Below are 19405 nucleotides of genomic sequence, written 5' to 3' on the forward strand. Positions count from 1 at the left end.
ATAAAATTATCAAATTAAGGATACTGATGCAGACTGTAATTTGTAAACTATATACAAGACGGTGGAATAAATTACCAGCCTAGTTTCATAGTTGCTTTAGCAGCTCCTAAAGCAGGAAACAACTGGGAAAAAGTTAAGAAAACTATCAATCCAAAACATAAGGCTGCAAGAGGATGTCAAAATGAACAAGACCAAAAAAAGAGCATAAAATAAAAGGATATATTTCTTACAGATTTTTTATGGATATAATTGTTTGGGGTTGTGATTTTTTTTACTGCAATAATTATACCAGTACAACCTCTAGTTGAATGCAGTGATATTGCTGTAAAAGTGGTAGAGCTTATTATTCTTCCTGTACAGGAATAAGGTATATTATTATAAGCACTTTTACATCAGTATAACTGCATCCACATTAGGAATATTGTATGCAGACAAGCCTTATGTGTAGATACACGGGACAATTTTGATAGTATGCATTTTCAATTCTTGTGAAAGCTCCAACACTGAAGTGAATAAAAACAAGATGAATAATAATCTCCAAGAGTAAAGAGTTAAAAAAACTAAAACACTGAGAAATGCCAACTTTATTTGATGATCACCTTTTCATCTTCCTTATGAAATTTAAAAGAAAAATTCCATTTTATAGTCATATTTCAATCTGATATTTTTGTACCTATTAGGTAACTGGTGAAATCCCTGTAAGTGAAGATAGAAGTAAAACCAGCACTTCCTCTTTCCCCCCAAGTTGGTTGACAGTGTGCATTGACAGCATCTTTTGCGGGTGCTTCAATCGGTGCAAAAAATCACTGATGACGGCGGAGTGCTTTAGTCAGTTTCATTCCTCCGCAGCCCCCGCGTGAGTTTCTTTCCTGCAGGAGAATGGGGGAAAGGATCATTCCCAATACTCAGGAGAAGCGGGGGCCCCGCCCTGAGAGTTCACGCGGGTGAGACGGGACCGCTTGAAGCTGCCAGTGCCACGGTTCCTTCCTCCACCCCCAGCGCTTTGTGGTACGAGTCTCCTCCCTGGACTCCTTACCAGCCCCACGTTTCACCTTTCAGGGACGCCCTCGCACCCCCCGGCGACGCCCACGCGCAAGCCACTCCGAGTCACAAAGCTCCGCGACGCGTCCAAAGGGGTGCCCCGAGACCTTTTCCACGCCTTCGAGGGGGGAGTGAACTAGTCCTCTGCCCTCTGATTGGCTGCTGTGTCCGAGGCTGTCTTCTGATTGGTTGACTGGGGGGAGGTGTGAGGGGCTGGTGTGCGATGGGGGGAGCTCCTCCGTGATCCCGACTCCTTCTTTTTCCTGATTAAGATGGCGGCAGTGAGGGTGGTGAGGAGCTGCTCGCTGACTGCGGGCCGTCTGGTAAGGGGGGGCGGCTTGTGAGGTGATGAGTGGGACAGGCAGCGCGTGCACCCCCGTCTTCTCAGGTGTGCGGGCCCGCCGGGCAGCTGCGTCTCTGGCACCCTGTCCCGCCTGGGCTGGGCTGGGCTGGGCTGGGGAGAGGGAGGCCCCGAGAGAAGAGACCTCAGTTTAGATCACCGCTCCAGACACACCCCCTCTCTGCGCAGGCCCACGGCGGACTCGTCCCCCACCCAGACCCCCGTCCCAGACACCCCAGTGCGGTCCCTCGCCTGTGTCATACCCCCATCGCAGGCACCTCAGTGCGGACCTATCCTCGTGTCATTGCCCCTGTCCCAGGCACAGTGCAGACCCGTCCTTGACACCCCAGATTCCCCCATCACAGGCACCCATATAGACCCATCCCATTGCCATAGCCCCCCATCCCAGAGTCCTCTGTGCGGACCTGTCCCTTGCCAGCGCCCCCATTCCAGACACCCCAATGTGGACCCCTCCCCATGCCATAACCCCGCAGCCCAGAAACATCCAATACAGATATTTCGCTACCGTTTCATATCCTTTCCATATACAAACACATCTACAAGAAAACCCACACCTCAAACACACATCCATTAGCCAGTTTTAGGTAACCCTTATAGTCATCTTTCCCATTGCTTTACCTATTATCCACGCAGATGTTACTTCTCTTCATAGACTATATTGTAGGTACATCCAAGCCACACCAAAGCACACCCACTCCATATTTGTTTCGTATGGTCCTTGTGCATGTGTCTTTGCATCGCAACCACATTGTATTTGTAGCTCCAAAAAGCTAGAATAAGCAGCCTCCAGACTTACTGGAAGGTGTTATCACAGTCTGCTTTTAATAAAACTTGTAATCTCGTCACTTAATGAAAAATGGTTTTGTAAAATGATGATCAGTCATTTGCAGCTGTCTCTGTATTGTAACTGTTTTATTGAAGCATGTTGGTGTGGGATTATATGATTGCTGTCGTGTGGAACTTCACAAAAGTGACAATATCTGAGGTTTTCCAAGCAAAAAAACCATTTTAAATTAACTGTTTTGTGAGAGAAGTGGATATTGTTTTTGTCCCCCCCCAACGTTTCATCAGCTATAAACAATTAGATCCACTTCTATATAATCACAGCCTACCAAGTTTTCCCCTCTCATTTGGGATTCATTTAATGTATATTGTAATGAAGGATTTTTGTGACAATTCTCAATAGACAGTTTTGAAATCACCCATTTTTAGACAGTATTCATTCAATTTACCGTAATTGTCAAAGCATTTTGAAAATACCAGTTTCTTGTTTCTGCACGTTGTTTTGTTAATGCCTGCTTTTCATATCCAGAGGAAAATGATGTTAAGGTAAAAGTGGTTGTTTTATCTTGCGTCAGTGAGTTATCTGTTTATACTGGACACCTAACTTTCATGTATTTTCCCTTATTCTTAAAAGAATAAAATAAACTATGTTAAGGTAAAAGTGTATGTTTTCTCTTCCTGAAAACATCCACTGCAAAGAGTCATGAGGGTTATCAGGATTCAGTAAATATCGTTTTGCCTGTAATTTATGTTGAGGTTTAATGACAAAATAATCATAACATTGTAATAAAACTTTTATTTTACTCTTTTCTATGAAGGTAGCTGTGCACTTTCAAATATAGAAAATGTATGCAAAACACCTTGACTTGTACTTGCAAACTAACAGCCAATGAATGCAGAGGTATGAGCAGGTGTTGTTCCAGCTGCCCAGTTAGGAAAAGAACAGTTTCATTCTCCACTAGCTGAAGCTTCCACGTGGACTTAAGTGGTAGCTGTAAGTAGAGTACATAATGGTAATCAAGCCTGAAGGGAATATGGCATCAACTGCTGTTGTGAAACTAGCAGTATAGTCTCCTGGACAGCTGTAGATAGAGAATGGTACAATGGGCCCCTGGGCTATCTAGAAATCCAGGAGCAAAACTGGATCCAACAGAACCAAGGCTGAGAATCATTTTGGCTACAATAGTGTATATGCATGGGCATCGCCTCAGTCTTCTCGGTCCAAACCATTTTGGAAATAATGTTTAACATTTGCATGGAAAGACTGTTGTTTTACTGTAATTGTCAGTAAATTGGCAGTGGTGATGTAAATATCGCTATTCTTATCCAGATTTTAGCCCAAATTCCCTTATCCACACAGAAAATCTTGTGACCAAGGTTTGGAGATACTTCAGATCCAGACTATCTTACGTGAATGAGGGTATAATTTAGAATCGGAGTGGTGCTTTCATTTGGGCAAAAACTAGCCCACTCTATAGTGAGGATGCAGGCAAAATCACTGGAGTGCTGGTAGTCCTCTAATAGAATCATAGAAGATTAGGGTTAGAAGGGACCTCAGGAGGTCGTCTATTCCAACTCCCTGCTCAAAACCTTCCTATAGTTCCTCTCAAAGGACAGACCAGTTCTCCCACAATTGCCTGGGAAAGAATCTTATTGCCTCAGCACAAAGAACCATGGATACACATACGTGAGTGCAGAAACAGTGGGGACACGATAACACGAGTATGGCTTTACTATGGGAACATTCATACCCAGTCTAGGCTAACTCTGGTGTTCAGATCTGGGTGCTAATCAAACAGGTTAACTGTACAGTAATACATACCCTGTGTGTCAAGCACTTGTTTTCATAAATGTTTTCTGGATTTACCTACACAGCTTGATTTGACTCAGTCTCTAATTAAGGCCCAATCCTACAAATATTGGTGTATGTGTTGAACGTTCTTATATTTGTTGGATTATTTAAATAGTACAGCTAGTATAAGTTTAATAGAATGACTCTCTTATTTCATGTTATAATAACAAATTATTTCCTAATGCGTTTAATAAAACAATAAATATTGCTAGAATGATATTCTGCAGTGAAATTACCAACATCTTTAGTCTTTGGATCTGAGCTGTTAAGAAAGGAACATGTTACTGTATAAAGAGACTACATACTGGATGATTCATTTAATATGTTAACACATCAAGAATTAAAAATCAAAGACAGATTTAATTTAAAAAACTGCAGTAATTTTGAATTATTCCTACAAATGTCAACTCAATACAGCACTGAAACTCTTCTGTACCAAAACCAGTCTGTTTTTTTGGCAGTGACAATACTAATTTACTATCTTCACTGGTTACCTAATGTTAAAATCAAATGGAAGGCATTCATGAAACTTCATATTTAGTGATAGTTCAGAGGTTTGAGGCTGCTGCTTGTGATCATCTATTCAGGTAAATATTGGGCATTTTCCAGGTAGGGGCTTTATAAGGGGATAAGAATTGTATTGTATGTTCTGAATGAATAAGCCTTACTGAGCAAACAATATAGCCATGATCTATAAACAGTCTAACAATATAGCCATGATAACCATGTAACAAAACAAACAAACAAAAATCAAGGCAGAAAAGTTCTTCACACTTTACTAGAATGTAATCTAATTTGCCATAAACATTAAATCCTTTTATGAAACAAGAACAACTATAGTTTGTTAATATAATTTTGCTGAATTTTAGTCATGAAAATAGGCAGGATGGGATATTATTCATAGGGGGAATAAGAAAAATACTCATTCTGGTTCAACAGAGACTGTCTCAGTAACAAGTAGCTGAAAGGTAGCTGAAAATGACATTGGAATGTTGTTAGAGTTAGCCTGTGCTACATAAATATTTGTTTCTGGAAAGAAAGGAAACAGTTATCGATATTTATATATCAGATCAAATTATATATAATAATATGCATAAGAAATACATGAACAGTATCTAATTCAATATAGCATAGTATTCTGGGTTACCTTTCTTATGAAAGGTGTAACATAAAACTAAATCCTTTCCTACTCTATGGGAGATGTTTAATATGCTTTGTCTATAATCTATAATATGCTTTGCTATTTGTCTGAACTAAGAGAGAAAAAATATTAAGTTAAAACATATAATTGCAAATTTTCCCATGCAGGTGTCCTGTTTTCTGGGTTCTCTAACAAGATAATTTCTAAATTTTACAGTCTGAACCACTTGAAGTACATTGTAGCACCTGAATTTTTTTTTTTTTTTTTTTTTTTTTTTTGGTAAATCTCAACAGTTAATTTATTTAAAGTTATTTTTGTTAGCTTTCTGGATCATTTTTAGACAACATAACACCAGAATTAAATTAAAATAAACATATTTTATGCTGAAGTAGGAAACTGGTTTCTGTCTCTAAGGACCTGATCTAACTTCCATTGAGGTTAATGATAAAACACCCATTAACTTCTGTGGGAGCACTCTTGGCTCTAATGCTGTTATCTAGAATTACTGTTTCTGTGACTATACAATGCCTCTATAGTGAAGAACTTTTCAGACTATTGTATTGATTCCTGAAATAGGTTTCTGGACTGCATATAATTTCAGAGCTAAAGAAAACATGCAAATTATACCCAGGTATAAATAATTTAATAAAGTTGATGTTAAAGAATGCTTACTTGAAGGTATGTGCCTATCCTAGATCATTTTAAATGGGAATGGAAAGGCAATTGTTTGTGCCCTCTAGTCTCAATTTCTTTCTAATTAACACCTCTGATCAACCTGTGATACTATAGTGACAAAGGAAAATGTGCAGATTTTTTTCCTCATGTTAAGAATTCTTTCCAGCATGCATTTTGCATATGAATATTTCAAATGGCTGTATTTGTGTATGTAAGTAATCTTTGTAAAACATATGCCAGTTACTTAGAAACAATAGCAGCTAGATATCTGATGACAAATCTTGTCATGATTTTTGTTCACTAGTGATGACAAAATACTGTGATGTTTTGATGTCTTTGACCTCCTATATAAGTACATATACACGTACTATATAAGTACATATGACATATAAAGATTGTGCTAATTTAGAATCTGTATACATTATAGAATGTTTTCGATTGTAATGCTTCAGATTTTTTCCTCCAGATCTGTGTTCACCATATTAAATCGTGTAGCAGTGCTCGCTTTATAAAGTCAAAATACCTGAGCATATTTGACAAATCTGCAGTCAAGTTTAGTCATCAACACAGATTGTTCAGAACATCTGCTAGTAAGTTTTTTCATATGTAAGTAATTTATTTTACACTTGCATTATGTTAGTAGCCTGTGATTTGTGTCTAATTAGTAGTACATAATCTAGTCTATTTGGTGTATTAACATTTTTCTAGCTGGTATTTTAGATTTAATATTTAACATGCTATTTTTGTCCCATTATCTGTTTCAAGTTACAAATGGCCAAATTGTCCAGTTTAAGCTCTCTGATATTGGAGAAGGAATTACAGAGGTGACTGTGAAAGAATGGTAAATTTAATGTTCTTACTAACATATTTAGAAATTAAAAATGCTTTAATGTATACATATTATCAATAGATTGTGAATAACCTTTTTTGTTACCAATGTAGGCTTTTTTTAATTGTTTGCCACATTTTGATGACCCATGCGCTATATAATCTGAGTTTAATATTTTGTTGTTCTACACCGTCATGGTTGGCTCTGGGGAAGGTCCCATTATTTAATTACAGCTGTAGGTAGCAATCTTCCCTTCCCTCCACAGTGACTAGTTTTGGGTTGCAGGAGATTTAAGTTTGGGCCACATGCGTTAGGCTGAATTCAGGATAGGAGTTTCTGGCTAGGAAGTAATTTAGGATCCTAAATAATTTAGGATCATAATCCCTTTTAAAATGGCAGAATATAGCCCAGAAATCATTCCTAAAAACCCAATGACAATTGATTGGGTAAAATTGGACACTCTGCTAAGGGGAAAGCAGCATGGAATTCTTTGTGCTGTATGTCAGCTGGAGAGGATGTACTTCTCTTTTGTAATACGAAATAGATTCTCCAACTTCAGAGCTTCCCTGTCACATGCTTATATTATCATGATCAGACAAAGCTGTGCTATTAATTAATTAAATATACCTTCATCACTGAACATGAGGCTTTAGTTAGAAATGGTTTGTATACTGTCAAGAAAACACTACTGTATTTGTAGTAAAATGATAGAACAAATATATTGTGGGAAGGAATCCCAAGTCATTGTAACATTTTGCATATCAAAGATAGTTCTCCTGCCTATAGGCTGGCAAGAGGTATACAACAGAATATATTAACATTGTTAAAAACGCATTACATTATGCTGTTGTTCATAATTGGGTTTATTAAAAGAATACATTGAGCCAGTATGATTTTACTCTCATCCTGTGCTGTGTAAGCCTATCTTTTCTCCCTGCCCCATAGGTATGTAAAAGAAGGTGATAGCGTATCTCAGTTTGATAGCATCTGTGAAGTACAAAGTGATAAAGCCTCTGTCACTATCACTAGTCGTTATGATGGCGTCATTAGAAAACTCCATTATAATCTAGATGAAATTGCTTATGTTGGAAAACCATTAGTGGACATAGAAACTGATGTCCTGAAAGGTATTGTGAAAACTTCTTCTTTTCAATATTAATTTATTTTTGTTGTTAAAAACTATCCAGGTAGTCAGGAGAGTTCAAGATTAAGATTACATTTTTTGCAGAAAATGAATTTAATAAAAATCTATAAAATTTAAGTTCTGTATATAAGAAACTACACAACGTAGAACAATTATCCATGCATTTAAATATTATCAACATTCTCTTCACTTTTTTTATATCCCTCTCCCCCCCACCAAAAATAGAAAAAACTTCAAAGTGGGTGGCAGTAGAGTTTTAAAATTTATAAGTCAGACTATTCAAAATCATGGTTTCCATGAAAATCACCAAAGCTCCATTGTATGTAGAGGCATGCAATTTGATATCCTGTACAATAATTAAACAATATTGCATCTGCACAAGGGGAATGAATGAATTGCTCTGGAAGTCAAAACTTTGAATTTCAACTACTTTGTGCTTTTAAAATCAGCCACAACACTGTATTGACATACTCGCAGCTTTGCATTCTTGTACATTTCTAGCCTGAGTGATAGAGTCAGCAGTTGTAGTGCATGGCAAATTACCCTGAATCCCTCCAGAAGATTTGGGATGAAATTCTAGCCCCACTGAAGTAATTGGGAGTTTTGCCATTGAAATCCTAGCCCATTGTAGTCAATTTAAGGGTTTTACCTCTGTATATCCTGTTTATGTAGCTTTTCCAGGCTTTGCATGCCTGGAGGGCTGTGTGTAATATTTATCATATAAGGCTCAGTGATTAAACTTCGATATAGATTTTTTTTTTTAAACAATTTTAAGAGGAGGATATATTTGTTTGTCCTTGTCTATAAATGATTGTCAGACAGTGACTGATATTTTCTTAGGGGCAAAAAGATTTGTTTTTGCTCTGTGTCTGGGAGGGGCTAAAGTTTTTCTTTTGTTCAGCTGTATATTAAAAATAGCCTTATATTAGCTTATTTTTAATAACAGAGGAAGAGTTGCATTTCCATTCAGTAGCTATATATTGAAAAAGAAGCCTTCAGTAAAGTATTTGGAACAGTTTCATAATGAACTCAATAAAATAAATTAGTGGTCCAGTTTTGCATATTATCTTTGTATTTGGTACCAGTCTAGCTATGGTTTGGGGGGAGGGGAATAAAACTATACTAGGTATCTTAGGGGTCCACCTGATGACTTGTTGAATAATTATATTGTACTTGCAATTGTGAAATATTTTTAGGAATCTAAATAACATACTAGTCTAAGCCCTACTGACATTCATTGAGATGTTTTTTAAAATGTTACCCAAAATCTCTAAAGTGATAATCTCAAGTGAAACCACAATAATGAAACATACTTGTGAAAAAGAATAATAAAATCTATTTTATGTAAATGTATGATAGTCCAGTTCTATAATTTGGACCAGTGTTTCTCAACCTTTTAAGTAGCAAGTACCCCTAACTTCTGAAAATTTTAATAAGTACCCCAACACTCAGTTTTCCATTCTGAGAAATACAATCTTTTTCCCTTTTACCGCTGGACGACTGTATTTCTTGTACAGCAGGAGAGTTCTGAGTTCCGTGGCAGATCACAAAACCCCCTGCTGTTTCTCCCCTCCTTCCTTAACCCCTTCCTCCATATAGGAGCAAAGGTCAATGCTAGCCAATCACTATGGCCTGATGGTGGGGTCACATGGGTTCTCCTCGCACAGGCCGGAACTTGTGAGGTCTGAGCAGGCACAAGTGGCCCACCAGAGTGGATAGCAGTGCTCCCCATGGCCATCCCTAGGGGGGTGCAGGCCTGGGGCAAATCACACTGGGAACTGGGACCAGGCGGGAAGCAGGCAGCTGCCACTTGGCCTCCCCAGAAGCAGGCAGCTGCCGCTCGCCTCCCTTCATTGGGTTTTTTGCCACGTACCCCCTGCCTGTGTCTTGCGTACCCCCAGGGATACACGTGCCACAGGTTGAGAAACTATGATTTGGACAACATACAATGTGACCGGGTAAATCTGCAACTGTTACTTGTTTTCTTTTTATGATGATGGCAAATGCTACAAATCACACAGTAGCAAAACATACACTCTCTCCAGATTTTCAGCTTCCAAAGGTATTGGAGAGAATTACAATAACTTCTGAGCAGGGCAATATTTTAGAGGACTGTATAGTGAACAACTGCTTCTCTAAACTTCAACACTGGGGGTTGTTTCAATTGTTAGAACCTTTGTTACCTGTAACAACACACACACTTCTGAGCTATCTTTTATGTAGGGAGTAAAATGTAAGGGACTAACGAATAATTAGAACTCCAAATACATTTTATTTAGTAATTTATTTAAATATCACATAGATACCTTAAATCTTTATTTGCAAATGAGCTTTTTTAACTTGACGTGGCACTAGTCACTTTAATAATGGCAAATAATGTGTTTGGAGTATTTTTTGTTTCTATTTTTCTGATTCAAGTCTAAATGTATTAATATTAATTACATTTAAATTACTTCAGCTAAGTGAAATATCTTACTGGCAGTATTATTGCCAAAAGAAAAAAAAAAACTATGTATGTTTAAACACAGTTTTTTATCTCCATAATCTTTGGGTTTTTTACACTGGAGAGGTCTTTTTGTTGTTCCTACAATCAGTTAGAGATTCAAGAAATTATGGATTTTCTAGACTAATTCTCTTCCTGTGTGTATTTTTTTAAAAAAAAAAAAAAGTGTTGACAAAACTGCTTTATTTGAGCTAGTGATTGTTTTTAAAAAGTCCCCTAATGGACAGTTTCTTATAAGGTTACCTGTGATGTTTTGGGGTCCATCCAGACCAATAAGGAGTTCTGTCACAGCCTGCCCTGTAACCATTGGGGCCTTTGTGCTGGTAAACTACAGTTCAATTCCCTGATACAAATAGCCTGCCCACAAATATAAGGTCTTACCTTGGCTCTCACCAGCCCAGTTATTCTTTGCAGGGAAGACACCAACAGCCCTCCCTGTCCCAAGTCCCCCAAAATAAATCCTCCCTGAGTTTGAATTACCAGACACTTGGATTGTTTCCCTCTGGTTCATTGCCCCTAAAACCGTGATACCATTCTCCCAGTTACCTCACTATGGCATACACTGATACACACTTCACACAGTTTGCACACTAGGTACCTGCTTGGGATGAAAATAAACGAAGTTTATTCAATAGAAAAACCACAGATTCAAAGATGAAATAGTAAGGAACAGCAGACATATATACAAGTTACACAGAAAACAAACAGACTCAGCTTAAGCTTTTCACTTTCATATCAGCTAAAATCCCTTTTCTAATAAGAGTTACCTGTTGCCTTAAACAGTTTCCCAGCATAATCCCTAGCTGTGGGTGGGATCGAGCACTCATGGACACCCTTGGACAGTCCTCCAAGATTTGGATGATCTTCAGTACAAACTCCTTCCATTTCAAAAGGGGTTGCAGTTTTTTTCTTCAATCACTACAGTTATTCAAAGGAGGGAGTTTTCTCCACTTTCTCAGGCCTGGTCTATACTTATGGGGAAATTCGGCAGCAGTCAACGGGAGTTGTGCAAGCTATGTAGAGTAGCTTGCATATCTCCCGTCGACTTTCTAAATCCTCTTCTGTGCGCCGTCTCCACTACGCTGCGCTGATGGGAATACAGACCCACTGATGCAGTGCTATGCTTTTTGGGGAAGTGGTTTTATTAAATCAACTTCCAGATCAATTGAGCAGGTCTTCACTTCTGCTCAGTCAATCTGGATAAATCAATCTGACAGCAGCGAATTTGCTGCCGTCGGTGAAGACATACCCTGAGAGACGATTCAAGGTGAAGTGGCAAGGTGCTTGAAACCAGTGTCCTCTGGTTGGGGAGGTAGCCCCTTCCTGCCTGATTGCTTCACCCCACCCTATTGTGAGGTGATGCTGAAATCCCACGAGAGTTACAATTCCAATTTTATATATATAGACATACATACATTTGTAACCATAGCCTGTATACACATCTCCTTTAAGATGGACATATTGCAAGTTTAGCACCTACAACCAAACCACTTGGAGTCATGTAGGAAAGTTAAAGCAATGTTTATCTTATTTTCAGTTGTAACCTCAGAAGAGGATGTTGTTGAGACACCTGCTGTGTCTCATGAAGAACACACACACCAAGAGATAAAAGGCCATAAAACATTGGCAACTCCTGCGGTCCGTCGACTTGCCATGGAAAACAATGTAGGTTTGTGTTCTATTGAAGCAGGCTCTGCTGCTTAATATCCGTTGCTTGTAGATCAGTCTGACTGTATCTAGGAGGGCAATAAAATTCTAGTGAAATTGAAAGCTGGTGATGAATTGCCAGGGAGCAACAATGAAAAAAGTTGTCGATAAATGGCTTGCTTCAAATGACTACTGTTTCATTGTCGAAGCTGCGAACTGCTTGTTCATAATATTTCTCCTATAAGAAAAAAGTACCTTTTAAATAATCATTATTTGGCCTTAATATGTGTAATTATGAACAAAGAGGGTCTTGCAGACAGTTTAGATAATGTTTGAGTAGATACTAAGTCACAAGAAGGTATTAACCTGTGAAATGTTACTCAAGTACCCATAATACATTTTTGTATTTATAATTCAGTTGCAACATATGATTTCTCTACTTGTGCTGTATAGCAAAAGTTCTATAGTTTGTTTTATACTTTTCAGATTAAACTAAGTGAAGTTGTTGGAACAGGGAAAGATAACCGCATCCTTAAAGAAGACATTCTCAATTATTTGGCCAAGCAGACGGGAGCTATTTTACCTCCATCACCAAAACTTGAAATGATCCCACCATTACCAAAATCAGAGACTGCGCCAGCTGCTCCAAAGGACAAAGGAACTAAAATTCCTATACCCATTTCCAAGCCCATCGTGTTTTCAGGGAAAGATAAAACTGAAGCTGTGACAGGTAAAACATACATGCAATCATGGAATAGCATTCATAGTTGATACTACTTCTAAATAATTAGTCAGTGAATGATAACATTTAAATTGATTCTCCTATTCCCATTGGCAGAGAGCCAACTTTCATCTTGTAATCACACTAGTGTGCTGAGACAATGAGAAACAGGAAAGTTAAGTGTGCCTTGCAGAAAGGGGGAGTTTGAAATAATTTTTCGGGTGATTGTAAGACAGGTTGTCAGTATTCTTCTCTGCCATTGAGTGGTTTCATCATGTTCTCAGGTGGTACCACCGGGCTGTGACTTGCACCTGTTCATTTAAAAACATTTAACTATGCATTATAAACATTTGAATACATTTTGTGCAAAATTCTGGAAAAAGTACTCTGGAATTCTTTAAACAATATTGTGAATACTATTCCTATGAAAATCATTATGTCATTAATTGGCAGGATCAATAAGTAGAATTGTTTATTAGTGCTTAAATAACAATCCACTGTGTGATGTTCAGTTTTGCCATGGAGAGCTCCCAATCTAAGATGGGCACAGATAAAACAAGATGTAGTGGGAGAGCAAATTACATTTTGACTTTTCGTCAGTTATATAATATTGGGGTAGAGAAGATGAAAAGACTGATGTAGGTTAACATTTGTGGGTCTTGCACACGTGGTTATCCTATAGGAGTGATCTGGAGGCAGATGCTAGGATATGGAAATAATTCCAAACATTTGGGGAAGCATAAATTCGTTACTGAAATCATCTGGTACCTACTTCAGGTGTATAACAGTGTCTTCCCGTCAATATTTTCACACTCATGATAAGGTTCCGATTGTATCCAAAGAGACAAGGTGAGTGAGGTAGTATTTTTTATTGGATCGTTTTCTGTTGGTGAGAGAGAGAAGCTTTTAAGCTTAAAAAGAGCTACTGTTCTTCAGGTCTGGGAAAGGTACTCAGAATATTCAATTGTATCCAGTACTATTTTAGTAGCCATTGGTGTAGTATTACTTAAGTTATTTGGTGCCCAACCACGAATGATCATAAATGGATTCTATACCAACTTTTTAAAGAGAGATTTATAATTTTTCAATTATTATATTCAATATTATAAATTCTGAATGTTAGAGACTAACTAACTCAAAAACTTTTTATTGGTAAAAGCACCCATTGAATGTTTTTCAGGCTTTCACAAGGCAATGGTAAAGACTATGAGTGCTGCACTGAAGATTCCTCACTTTGGTTATTGTGATGAGATTGACTTAACTCAGCTCATTCAGTTGAGAGAAGAATTGAAACCTGTAGCACAAGCTCGTGGAGTTAAACTCTCCTTCATGCCTTTCTTCATAAAGGTGAGTCATAGCTGCATTTCAAAACTGGATTCCCGATGCATTTACTGTTGACACAAAGAGCATCAGGGGAAAGAAGGAAAAACTCCGTTTTCCTCTGCATTTTTTCATTTATTTTCATCTAGTTCTTTTCATAAATTGCCTTTTTATCTCCAGCATCATTACAGATTAGCAACACACAAAAACCCTCTGTAGTTCTACAGTGAGAACTCTTCTTGCTTACAGTAACCCACTCTCTTCACCTATCTAGGTACTTATATGGAATAGAAATTAGAGTAACCTAGACAAACACTTGATTGCATTCTGGATATTACAAGCTGCCTGAGGTGCATTCATCCTGTCCCTTCCTTTCTCCATTGGGTGATTAGAGTATTAAGAGAACTCTTAGAGTTAATATTTTTGTTTATGTTTAACAGGCAGCTTCTCTGGGATTATTGCATTATCCTATTCTTAATGCCACTGTGGATGAAAACTGTCAAAATATCACATACAAGGTTTGTGCAATTTTACGAAAATACTCCTGTGCCAAAAAACTAATGCTTCTCTAAGTATCTAATAGTTAGGGCTCCTTTTCAGTACAAATAAATTAACTTTTTTTTAATGGAAAAGGAAAAAAAGCAAAGCCCATAACAACTTTAAGTATTGTGTTGGGAAATGATCCATACACCAGCACCTCTATCTAATATCAAAATAGATTGAATGGAGAGGGCTAGATTAATCTAATTTATGCCATTTTATAGCACCAGTCTAATTAGGCTTCCTGCTAAGAAAGACATGCCACTGCTAGCATGTTAGCAACTTGCTTTGTTGCTCTTCTTTCTGACAAAGGGCCAAGAGGTCCCAAACCATAGTCCCTAAAAATGAAGGGGTAGAAATGTTTTGTTATTGTGGCAATGATGCCACTGTTCTAGCTATCGACCCTGATGTCTTCAATAAGTCACTTTCTATTAACAAAAAAAAAAAAAATGGGGGAGGGGGGATTTTCTTGGTATGACAGAAAGCAGGAAGTTTGACATGCAGCATTGAAAATATAAGGAGTTTGTAGTCAGGGCTGTGCAAAATACACGTTTTGCATGGATTTATTTTGTGCTCTTGAAAGTTACTGGATTAACGGTCCTGGGGACTGAACTCCTATATTTACAGAAATGATATGGCATAGATGGTAGCAGTGCAAGCTTCCTTTGCACTGTCTTACCCCAGCATCTCTCAGTGCTACTCTTTCTGAATAATTATAGAAAATGAAAGGACAGCTCAGTCTGTTCCCTTTAAACTCGGTCTCTCTTTGAGACTGCACAAAGGTGCTGGTGGTTGTTACAATGTGTGCACGGATTTGTTGACAGAATAAAGAATTCATATTTCTAAGCGGATGTTGAACTCAGGAGTTTATATTTCCTAGATTTAAACTCCCCCCAAAACAGTTTGGAGGTTGCCTTTCCTGTTCCAGAATTGGATGGGGAGTACCAAAGAGACTTGTCTTTAAAAAAATTAAAATCTGCTGAGCGTGTGGTTTATTCTGAACAGAAATTTCCTTAGTGGAAATACTGATGATAATATTTTAGCACTTCAGTTTGTATAAAATAAAGGAAATTCACATTTCCTTTTTTTTTTTTTTTTTTGCATTATCTTGGGTATAATTTATGGTTGGTTAGTGAAACTTACTGTATTGTAACTGCATATATTGTAGGCTTCTCACAACATTGGAGTTGCTATGGACACAATGCAAGGCTTGACTGTCCCTAATGTGAAAAATGTTCAGGTCTGTAGTGTGTTTGAGATTGCTTCTGAATTAAATCGCCTACTGGCCTTGGGCTCTGCAAACCAGTTGGGAACAAATGACCTCACTGGGGGAACATTCACTCTCTCCAATATTGGCACAGTGAGTTAAAAACTTTTTTTTTTTTTTTACATCTAAAATCGGTTTTAAAAAATAACTACCATCTGTTACACTGATAAAAATGTAATGGGGAAAAAAGTGTTTTCTATAACAAATGCTACAGTACAGCATGCAAGAAGCATGCTGCTGCTGCAAATGAATGCTCCTGGAATATTTTTTAGCTGATTTTCTTGGTTTCCTTTTTTAGATTGGTGGTACCTATGCCAAACCAGTGATACTACCTCCTGAAGTAGCTATTGGTGCTCTTGGAAAGATACAGGTACGTGTATATTGATTTAACCACAAAGATACAGGTGTTTGATTGTACGTAGAAAGACCATGATCAATGAAAACTTTGCATTTGGTTTACCTTCTATACATTGTTCTCACTGAAAGCATTTTTTCTACAAGATGTGGAAGAAGGATACCCTGTAAACATTGTGAATGAAAACGTACAATGTTTTTTAAGACGTAAAAGGCTGAGCACAGTAATTAAAATTATAAACAAAAATCTTTTGTCACTGTCTCGCGATTGTCTACCAGAAGCTCATTATATTCACCTCATGATGTTTTTATTTAATTTCTTGGCTTCTAGGTAAAAAAGAAAAAAATCAGATTATATTCTGATATTTGTATAAATTTTATAATAGAGCATACCATCTTTGTTCAGAAAGAATACTTGCACGGTTTCAAACCAAGAGAAGACTTGAAACGAATTTCATCTGATATTTAAGTTTTGTTATGTGATCCTGAGATTTAAATCTAGTCAGATATGTACGTTCTTCAGTGTAGACAAACAAAAAAACAAAACAGACCCCTTCCCCTAATTTTTTAATGGATAATACCTTTCATATTTTTCCCCAATGCCTTTTGGGGATTGGGAGGTATGTGTCACCTCCGTACCAATGATTCAGTCAACTGGCTAGCAGGATATTTTGGAGTTGGGGAGGAATTCCTCAGTAACAGAATGTCCAGGATGATGATAAACTCAACAGGGTTGCTTAGGTGTGGTAGGTGGTAATTCTGTTTTAGACCCACTACACAAACAGTTGGGGGGGAACTGTAATCAGTAATCTCTTAATGGAAATACTACTCCATATCTACTCTAGCAAATGTTAAGACAAGAATCATATTTGTATAGTTGCTCTTTCATCGGCTTCCTTTTTTCTTCTCTTATTTCTAGGTTCTTCCCCGATTTAATGGTAAAGGGGAAGTATTTAAAGCACAAATAATGAATGTGAGCTGGTCAGCTGATCATAGAATTATTGATGGAGCTACAATGGCCCGTTTTTCTAATTTGTGGAAATCTTATTTGGAGAACCCTGCTTCCATGCTGCTAGATCTTAAATAAAGAAGACTAATGCCAGAACACATCTTTAAACTTTTGGGAATTAAACTCAACAATTATAAAAGCTAGCTATGCTAGCATATGCCCTTTAGTACTTCTCTTATTATATAATTATATTATGTGGTTGAAAGGTCTCAAGACCCTATGTCAGTTTATTGAAAACCTGTTACATTCTTTTCCATTTAAATGAGTAGTTCTGTAATTTATTCTACAGGAGGCTGTCATACTTAATAGGTCATGGTGTGACTTCTAAATGTGTTGGGGGGAAGTTTTTAGTGTCTGTGATAATACATCCTGACTGTCAGTAGGCTGGCATTATTGAAAGAAAGTTTGTCTACGTGTGTGCAGTACTTTTGAACTGCTTATTCTGGATAGAAGGGAAGTTATGTCACAGTTATTCCTGGTTGACAACAGGAATTTATTTTAACAAATCTAAAGGAATATTTCCAAGTTCCTAAAAGAAATTATGCAGAAATCATGTACAAATAAAATGTCTTTATGCTTATCTTTAAAAATGTCCAATGGGCTTTTTATTGTTTAATGGTGCTAACATTGCTCTAGTCCTCTTCTGCAAAGAAAGCTCTTAGCACAGGTACTCAGTTTCAAGTGACAATGGAAGATGACAACATCCCAAAAAATTTACTTCCCACACGGTTTCAGAATATTTACTGATATCCAACGGCTCTTTGTAAAAACTCTGTAGAACTGTCTTTCCCCCCACCAGAGTATGGTGTAAGTATGTAGGATTGATTATATACTCATTTAGACTTTCCTTCTGGGAAGCAACAGCCTGCTAAAGGATTCCATGACTAGGTATTCCATTACTAAACAAATAACTGCTTATCACCATTGTTTATAATTACCATAACCTCACAAAGAGATGAACTCTAAAAGCCTGTTATCACCTTGGACATGCCAGCTGTTTGTTCAGATACCAAGGCGTGACAGATCAATATTTGCATGAAGCAGAGTCTCTGTAAACAGAGCATAAGAATTAGATGAATCTCCTCTAAATTCGTATGCAAGGCAAACAGTCAATAGGCTTCAGGTAAGCACCCCTAGGACAAATAGCATATATGCTGTTTTAGGCTAAAACGATGGAAAGTGGAAATGCTGGTTTGCAAAGAAAAAAACTGTGTATGTATGTATACACTTTCCAGAGAACTTTGAGTTGTACAAAGAATACAAGAATAACAATCATGACCAAACAATTTGCAGGAGTCAAAATGGACATTTCATAAGAGACTCCTCTCCTGTCTGGAGGGTACATCTGACTGAATATCTTTGCAGGTGAGGCCTTATGGTGAGTAGATCTAAGTAACCTGAAAGGTGTAACAGAGGGACCATGAGAAGGGAGGGAGAGAGATACAAGACACTTGTCACTAGAGACCCAGTTCTTGATGTACTAACTGCTAAGAGGGTGAGGGAGAAACTCTCAAGTTGCGGGGAGAGGATATACACCAGAAATGTAAGCTGCTACTCATGTTCCTGTTGCAGCATAATAGGTTTTATCTACATTAGCTTTTGCAGTGTCGGACAAGATATGCATACCATCTATTTTGTTTTAATCTAATTTTTCTGTTAATAAAATTTATATCACTACAACCTTTGTGGTTTTGGATCTTTTTATTTGGGAATTTCATGCAGACAATCCTGAACAGGACAATCAACCTTCTACTGCCTTTTAGGATCACAAAGAAGGGATGCTTGGAGTCTACCTCTCTCAAGACTTATTAAAAGGACACAGACTAAAGGCTATTTACCTATAAGTTGTGTTGCTGTAAGGACTGCAAACCAAATAATGCATATGTGAACCTTATGATTATGGAAGAGAACCAAAGTGAAGTGCTGAAGGAATGATACAACATTATAGGTGCCTTAGAAATATCTTAGATGAAACTACTCTGCCAGCAAAGGGAGCAAGATTTCTATTTTTGTCTGTCAAATCCTTAACAAAATGGACAGCCTGTCTTCTGCAGTCATTTCTAATTATTCGAGTAGTTGATTAAATGAAGAAGGAAATTAGGTATTTAAAAGACATTTTCATGAACTAGATTAGAAAAAAATTTTAGGGAATTGAAAAGTGCATACAGTTGGTATCTTTATTTGATGTTGGAGGAATTGATAGGGTTCAGAGGGCTGG

The 19405-nt window shown here is 37.5% G+C and overlaps 1 protein-coding gene across 1 annotated transcript; it reads left to right on the forward strand.

The window, feature by feature from the left end:
- The first annotated feature begins 1293 nt into the window (after positions 1 to 1293).
- Positions 1294 to 17777, forward strand: DBT (dihydrolipoamide branched chain transacylase E2). The gene is made up of 11 exons (XM_067538373.1): positions 1294 to 1364; positions 6320 to 6443; positions 6619 to 6694; positions 7628 to 7809; positions 11867 to 11994; positions 12463 to 12706; positions 13878 to 14044; positions 14458 to 14535; positions 15726 to 15917; positions 16123 to 16194; positions 17098 to 17777. Exons 1-11 carry the CDS (start codon positions 1314 to 1316, stop codon positions 17263 to 17265), a joined length of 1482 nt encoding a protein of 493 aa, XP_067394474.1. The 5' UTR covers positions 1294 to 1313; the 3' UTR covers positions 17266 to 17777.
- Positions 17778 to 19405: the final 1628 nt, after the last annotated feature.

This window comes from Emydura macquarii, unplaced genomic scaffold (genome assembly GCF_026122565.2).
Source record: "Emydura macquarii macquarii isolate MOO-44397 ecotype Brisbane River unplaced genomic scaffold, CSIRO-AGI_Emac_v2 contig_480, whole genome shotgun sequence".
NCBI classification, from domain to species: Eukaryota; Metazoa; Chordata; order Testudines; family Chelidae; genus Emydura; species Emydura macquarii.